This window comes from Apis cerana, linkage group LG2 (genome assembly GCF_029169275.1).
Source record: "Apis cerana isolate GH-2021 linkage group LG2, AcerK_1.0, whole genome shotgun sequence".
Classification (NCBI taxonomy): Eukaryota; Metazoa; Arthropoda; class Insecta; order Hymenoptera; family Apidae; genus Apis; species Apis cerana.
In genome coordinates, this window is record NC_083853.1 from 2,156,889 (window position 1) to 2,165,932 (window position 9,044).

The 9,044-nt window shown below is 16.2% G+C and overlaps 1 protein-coding gene across 3 annotated transcripts; it reads left to right on the top strand.

The window, feature by feature from the left end:
- The first annotated feature begins 210 nt into the window (after positions 1-210).
- Positions 211-6,569, top strand: LOC107992905 (cysteine-rich PDZ-binding protein). 3 transcript variants are annotated; one of them, XM_062072095.1, is made up of 2 exons: positions 211-668; positions 4,950-6,569. In XM_062072095.1, the coding sequence occupies exon 2, from the start codon at positions 4,976-4,978 to the stop codon at positions 5,276-5,278; it is 303 nt and encodes a 100-aa protein (XP_061928079.1). In that variant the 5' UTR covers positions 211-668; positions 4,950-4,975; the 3' UTR covers positions 5,279-6,569. The 3 variants fall into 3 exon arrangements, with proteins under 3 accessions (XP_061928079.1, XP_061928077.1, XP_061928076.1); XM_062072093.1 differs by lacking the exon at positions 211-668 and adding an exon at positions 3,756-4,049; XM_062072092.1 differs by lacking the exon at positions 211-668 and adding an exon at positions 4,010-4,215.
- The last annotated feature ends 2,475 nt before the right edge of the window (positions 6,570-9,044 follow it).

Genomic DNA, 9,044 nt, shown 5'->3' on the forward strand with positions numbered 1-9,044 from the left:
TACAAAAAAACTTTTTCATTGAAAAAATATGTGTTATATTTAATATTTCCTTTAATTGGACTTGTTCGTACTTCGAATTATAATGATTTAAGTTACAATAGCGATATTATTTGATATTATGTTTTGTTTAATTAAAAACAATGATCAATAAAGAAAATGAATATATTTCGAATGTACGTTTTATGTTTTATGATTTTATTATCCTAGTTAATTAGTACCAATCATCAGGCTTTAATCATTTTTTCTTGAATGTCATTTTTCCAACTCATGAATTCTAATTTTTAGATTGGAATTATAATTTAAATTTTAAATTAAATAAAATTTTAAACTAAAATATCTTCTCTGATTTTTAAATTTAAATATCTTTTAAATAGTTTAAAATTTTTGACAGAATTAAATTATAATTTTTTTTATAAGAAATGCTTCAATAAATCATTTAATGTATTCAAAATTATATCATTTTATTTAAAAAAAATATGATTGAAATCTTGTACATTTAACCTACAAAAATAATTTATACATGATAGATTTTTTGAACTAAATAACTTTTGTTTGTAAAACATTTTTTTGATAATTTCAATTTTTTATGAGATGTTCCATTGTTTTCTTTTCTGCACAAAAATCATATATAAAATAAACAAGCAACAATCGCATATTATTATACACATGTAAGTACATCTGACGTTTACGTAAATATAGGCAAAATTTAGTTAATTAATAATAATTTTTTGCAAATTTCTACTAAAACTAAAGCCTAACTATGGAGAAAAATAATTCAAAATTTTTTCTAACATATTTTAAAATCATCGAAATCAATGAGAAATTTTTCTTTACTTCTAATTAAAAAAAAGTAAAAAAAATTAAAAAATTCTTTTTAATAGATTAAATAATGAATTAATAATAAATATAACAAATGTTTTTAATGACATTTTTAATAGTTAAATAAATAATATTTAAATCAGAATAAGTTATATAGGAATTTTTTAAGGAATTATATCTATAGTAATTTTTACATTATACTGTTTTCAAAAAATTCATATTCTCTATTCTCTATTCTGTTATATGAATATATATTCTATATATGTATGTTTCTGATTAGTTATTCACAAAAAAATAACATATAAAAAAATGTTCGGTTTAATATATACTTAATTTTAACGATCTATAATCTAGATTAATTCTAGATTTAATCTTTATTAATTATAGATAAAATAAAATAAAATAATAATAGAAATTTATAATAAAATAACTAAAATAATTATAATATAGTAATTACGAATTAATTGGTTTTGATATCTTCTTTTTTCTATAACACATTTTAAGCAATTTTATTTTTATTATAAAAGATTAAAAATTATTTTTTATTAATAATATATTTTATATTTTATTCTTACTTTAAAATTACTAAAATTTATTATTTCTTTTTAATGTATATTATTGTTTTTTTTAGCTATTCTACGATAATTGTTTGCATGAGAATGTTCATGCAATTCATTAGATTCATTAATTTAAATTGATAAATTAAATTTATTTAAATTGCTTAATATAACTTAAATTTTTAAATTTATATTTGTAAATTGAAAATGCGTTTTTTTTATTTTATAATGCTCAGAGAATTTTTAATTTTGTGAATATTTATATACAAATTGTAAATATATTATATTTAATATTATTTATATAATATATTACATAACTTTATAATAAATAACAAAAATAACAAAATTTATTGATTTATTGTATATTAAAAGTAATTCAACATTGTAGGCCATAATTATGATATATTTATAATAACATCTAATTAATAATTTATAAAAATATTCAAATGCTTCATATTTTTACTTTACTTAACATTAATATTTTGTTGGACCACTTTTAACAATAATTTATGTTAATTGATATTATTAATTTGATGATTTTATAAAATACAGTCAATTATACAAAATACAATACAATTTCATACTTCTATAATTTTTCTTTTATGATATTATTTGAAATTTTTACACATTTCAGTTTATAAAGTTTCAATAAATTGATATTTCGACTTTGTAATGAAATATTTAATATATATAATTGTATTAGTAATGTATTTTTTTTATTTTTCATTTAAGCTGTTTTGAATCATTATCTTAGAAATGGAAATCTTTTAATAATCTCAATTTATTTACATTATTTTTGAGATTATTTTTAAAAAAATATATTTAAATATATATATCAAATATTTTATTGATAAATATTAAATTTATTGCAATCATATAATCCTATATCATAAAAGAACAATTTATATGTTTTATAATTCAATTGTTCAATTCCATATTTTTTTTTTTTCTACTTAATCATGTATATGATATCATGTCATGTCATGTATATGATATTTATAACCAGAAAATTAAATTTTTACTTATATATGTAAGACATATATATTTTTGTCTTAAGAATCTTTTTATAATCAAAATGAAGAATGCAATCAGATTAACAATAAATGCTATAAATTTTTTATCATCATTAATAATTTGGAACAAATTGATTTGGATATAGATTATATATTGCTAGCAACAAATATTGTTGTAAAATTAAAATCCAAATGTTTCTCATTTTTCTTTTCATTATTCTTCAATGTGGAAAATATTTCTTTATATAAATGTTTGTTCTAAATATTTTAGAAGATATAGCAACAAAAGACCAGAAAAATTCTTTGATATTATTTTAATTTAAGATTCATCAATAAAATTTGCAATTTTTTTGTCAAACATTTCAATTTATTATTTCTCATTCATATTTTATGAATTGAAGAAAAAATGTAACAGAATTTTTTCTTATAGAATGATAATTTTCTCTTTTCTTTCAATCAATTTTTTTGTTCGACTTGAATTTTGTTTACAATAGTTTCTTTAATTTTTAATTTGTTTATAATGGATACAATATCATGGATTTATTTTTAATTAAAATATTTGCAATCTTGTTATATGATTTTCTTTATGCAATCGCAGTATGATCTTTCACTTGTATTTTTCGATATTTTTCGATTATATGTTTCTAATTTTTCGATATTTATTTTAAATATTGCATACATAATTTTACATAATTTTATATATAATTTTAAATTTTTATACTATATAAAATATCTTTCTATTATTGAAATAATACCTTAACATCAAGTAAATGCTGACATTTTCATTTATAGTCAATGTTTTATTTATATTATATTTTGCTAAATTATATATTATATATATAAATTATATATATTATTTTTTGCTAAATATATAAAAAAATATGAACCATTTGTTGTTATATTAATCAATTATCTTCAAATTTTTATATAATTTTGAGACTTCCTTCTTATTATAAATACTAAATTGTTTTAAACAAATTTAATATACATATTTCACTCATTAAAGATTGTTCGAAATTTTATATATTTCAAAAATAAACATAATTTCTATATTGATCGTAATAAATCATAGAGGGCATAAGAGACACTTTATTTTTTTTAAGTTGGTATTTTTAAAACATATAATATGAAGTTCCATGAGATGTTTATTTATTCTCTATTTTGTTGTACTTCTATTTAAAATATATTGTGATTTTAAATAAAGATATTGATTTTGATATTGATATTTTGCTAATAATTAGTAATCACAATTGTGTGATTTATTTTTAATAATTTGATTTAGTGAATATATAATGCATAAATACTTACATGTATATTTAATACATTGTATGTTTAAAATGTAAAATATAATATATATATTATATATATATTTAAAATCAAAATATTATTTTTATAATTTTTTTAGTCTGTTTTATTGAATATTGAATATTTATTTTTATTGAATATTTTTTACATATAAATATAATAATATTATAAATGTAGTAATAAATTAATTGTATCATATGTAAAAATATTTCTGTAAATAAAATTTCTACTATAAAATATAATTTGAATTCTCTTATATTAAGAAATATAAAATAGCTGTTAAAAGAAATACTTTTATATGTACATATATATATATATATGTGTGTGTGTGTGTATGCATAGTATATATTTTTTGGTATGTAATTTTTATTTATTTAATATTAAATAATATAATATATTAAAATATATGATATTAAATAAAGCAGAAATTGAAACATTGTCTATATACGTATTAGTGATATATTATTAAATTTATAAGTATTTATTAATTATGAGTGTTACGAAACTATAATATTTAATAGGTTAAGTATTTTTTTTATTAATTATTTTAATATTTTACTAATTATTGTTTAAATGAAAAAATAATCATCTATAAAATGTAAATAATTAATAATGCTTGATTATTACTTAAAAATGAAGTAAACAAAATTTTAAAAATAAATAAAAAATGTTTTGATTTAATTAATTGATTAATTTTGATTTAAAAATATAAAATAAGTAAAATTTATAAATATTTTTTATTCCTTTCTCTTAAGATATTAAAAATTAATTAATTTATAATATTTTATTATATTTTATAATATTTTATAATATTTTATTATATGTTTACTTATAATTAATGCTTATAGTACTTATCATTAGTTTATTTCAATATATTTTGTTTATAATTATTACAAATGCAAATTTTATCATATAGTTTAATATAAAATATAAAACATTAATATAAATGTTTTGTATTTTAACTTAGAATTCTATTTATTTATCCATTATTATTCCAATAAGTTTTCAAAAATGTTTTATATTATATATATTATGAATCAATCTATCTAATTTTTAAACTAAAATAATATAATACTATCGTAATATAAACAAGTATAAGTTATTCATTTTTTTTATTCATTTTATATAAAATGAAATTACTTGTAAAATAATCATTGATGAAATTTACTCTTATAGTTAAGATACAAAGCATTAACATATATTACATCTATAATATAAAAATTCTATAAAAGTATTTTATTATATTTTATTCTAGAATAAAAATTTCATATTCAACTCAAAATGGTTTGTGAAAAGTGTGAAAAGAAATTAGGAAAAGTCATAACTCCAGATCCTTGGAAAAATGGTGCAAGAAATACTGTAGAAAGTGGAGGACGTAAAGTTGGAGAAAATAAAGCACTTTCTGCAGGAAAGGCAAGATTTAATCCTTATACTACTACTTTTGAGACATGCAGAATATGTAGGCAGAAAGTACATCAAGTTGGATCTCATTATTGTCAATCATGTGCATATAAGAAAGCTATATGTGCAATGTGTGGTAAAAAATTAATGAGTACAAAAAATTATAAACAATCTGCTACATAGAAATTCATTTGTTATTATGTTATGTCAACTATAAAATTAATTTAATTTAAAAGAATTAATTTCATTTAAACAAACATATTTTACTAATTCAATAATATTAAATACTAAATAATAATAAGTAATTTTTGTGATTTTAATAAAATATGATGTAGAAATACTATAACAAATTTTTTTTTTGTAAAACTAAATTTATTATTTAGAGTTTTTTATATTTAAAAAACTTTTTATTGAAATAATTTAATATTTAAAAATAATAAAAGTTGATAAATTATTTAAAAAAAATTTTATTTTTTAAATGTAATCTAAGAAATCTTATATTGTTTTAGTAAAATAAAAAATGCTCTAAGAGAAAAAATCTGACTGATTAAAATGTATTATTTAAGTAGATAATGTAATATATTAATATATTATTATAAAATATTAATAATCTTAACTATCATTTAGAAAATATTATGTAATAATACAATAGTAAAAATTGAATATATTCATTTTGAAAAAAATACAAATTATTAAAATTTTTAAATATAAAATAAATAATATAATTTAAATATAAAGTAAAAATGAATACTTATATATATACATGTAAATTCTATTATATTAAATTTATTCTTAAATTATTTATTATAATAGACTTTGCATAAAATAAACTACAATTTTATGATCTATATTTATATTATTATTTAAAATATTATTATAATATTATAAATTTTTATAAAAATATATTTTTGAATTTTTTATATAATAGCTTTTTTTTATTTAAAAATATATTTTAGATTTTTATTTAATTTTATTTAAAATGAATATGTAAATAAACAAATTAATAGCATTAAATATTTTAAAATTATAAATTTTATTTGAGATTATACCCCAGTTTTTTTTCTAGACAAACTTTGTATATTTTATATGTTAAAATTAACAATATTTGTAATAACCATTAGAAGATATAATATTTTTACAACTTTGCTTCAAATGTCTAAGATTCTTTGTTAAAATAAAACAAAATCAAAAGAATTTTAGTTTTAAATTCAATTTTTTATTGTTATCAATTTTATATTGACAAGAATAAACATTTGAAACAAGAATGAACATTTTGAAATTGTAGAAATTGTAATTGAAAATATTATGATATTTTGTAATAATTATTACATTTATATTGCTAATTTAATTTTCTTAAATAATACGTTATTTATCATTAATTTTATATTTTAACTTATTGTAATTCTTGAACAATACTTTCAATATATATTTACATAAAATGTATAGAATAAAGTTTTCGATCACATAAAAAATACATTAGATTTATTTTTATTTTACATTCGTATTACAATTAATTGTACACATTGTATTACTCATATTACATTGTACTACTCTCAATAATTAATCGATGATTAAGTATCATTAAATTTTAGCAAACTTTCTATTATTTTTTTTTATTTTATGCTTATTGTTAATTAAGTTTATATCATATAGTTAATAATTAAGACGTATCGTTAGATAAATGTTACTTGATTTTGATAAATTTCATACTTTATAATAATATATTAAATCGTAGCTGTTACTTTTTATATTTATATTTTTATAAATCTCAGCAAAGATTTATGATATAATAAATTAAATTGATTCAAAATTTTTTAATGATTTTTGATAATAAGTTAATTTTTTACCATCATTTTGATGACCATTTTTTGAAATTCTGATTTATACAATAAATCTAAATAAATTTAAATTTTAAAATTCATTGAATGCTGATCTACATGAAAGATTTATCTTGGAAAAGATGAGAACTCTTGCTAGAAAAAGTATGCTATATTTTTTATTCATTAACTAGGGAATGATTTCTATCTTATAATGAATAGTATATTAAAAAATTTCTCTCTGCTTTTTTACTTAGTTTTGTTTTTAACAGAATTTTTTTAACAGAATATGTTTTTGACATTGTTAAGCTCTCTGTTTTTTTTATACAATAGTTTGAAATTTTGAAATATATTTAATAAACTTAAAATCAGAGAGTATTTTATTCATAGCCGAAACTATTATTTTTATAACATATCAGAGTTGTGTGTATATATATATGTATTGAAAGAAATTTTAACTATTAAATTAAAAATTAGATTGAAATGGATATTCACAAAAGTTATTGAATATATAAGTATCAAATTCGAGTATTAAATCTAAAATTCATCACGAATAAAATTTGTGAATTATAATGAAAAATATTTTTTCTATTTTTATTCTTTCTTACATGGAAAATAACATTATAATAGATAGGAATTAAAAATTATGTATTATATTATAAGACATAATTATATTTAAAAAAATTAATCTAAAAAATTGTGATTATCAATATAATTATTGTTAAATATTGATAATATTATTATATATTTATAAAAATTCACAAAATTGAGAATATAGATTGACATCTGTGGAGAAAATTTTAAAATTTTGAATTTTTATTGATATTTTTTTTTTATAAGACTGCTTTGAAATGTATAGATCTTACGCTTGATTCGATTTCTATATTAACTGATAATTTTTTTTTTATTTTTTCTTCCAAAATTTTTTTATGATTGTTTTAGTCTAATAGTGTTTCCGTTACGTATTTCGATATTTCTTTTTGCTGATGTTATTTATTGAATTTAGCTTCGAGTAGAGATGAAAAAAATCATCATGTGTAGGAGCGGCACAATACGCAAAGGGAAAATATATTGCAAGAATAAAACAATTTTATTAAAAATTTATAATTTTTTGAAATACATAAATAAAAATACAAAATAAAATATATTGTGAAAGATTTAGATATTGAAGTACGGTAAGTTTCGAACATATCTTAATCAAAAACAATTAATTTGGTTTGTCTCGTAATAAATTAATTTTATAAATTTTTTGAGTAGATTGCTCTTTGTTTTTTGTCGATTTTTATCTTTTTTAATCACTCAGTAAAATCTTAAATAATATTCATATTTATTTAACAGATTTTGAAAAATCCATTTTCATTTTATCGGTAATATTGAAACCACATTTAAAGAACTGATTTATATTATTATATTATTTATATTATTAAAGATAACTTCACACGATAATATAAAGATATATTGATAATTCGATATGTATCATTAAAATATATTGATAATTCGACAATATCATTAAAATATTTGTAATAAAAGAAAATAATTGGATTTTCAATTCTTTTTTATTCAAAATTGATATTAAAAAAAAATCAAAACTTATAAAACAGCCAAAATAGCTTAAGTTTGATAAAATTTCATAAATAATTAATAAAAATAAATAAATAAAAAAGACAAAAATATAATTATATATTTGATATTTGTTATATTTTTGTTATTTTATATATATATAGTTTATTTTTATATAGGTCTTAGCTAATTTAATCATTTCAAATAATTATTAAATAGAAGATTTTATAAAAATTATAAGACATGAAATTTAAATAGTTTTGAGGAGTATATCTCATCATGTACGTGTTTTTTATGTAGAGTTATTTTAGAAATTTTAAAATCATTTTGATTTTTTAAATATCTACTTTTTATATTATTTGATATTCTGATTGATAAATAAATTCTGAATAAAAATTCTATATTGATCTTCCTAAATATAATATATTCTAATTGTAATAATTAATGAAATTATTTATTTACTATCTAGAAATTAAAATAAATATTTGTTGTTTCTTAATTTTAATACAACAATGTAATGAAGAAACAATATTGTGAAATAAATGTTTACACATTTTTTGAAGTTTTTATTT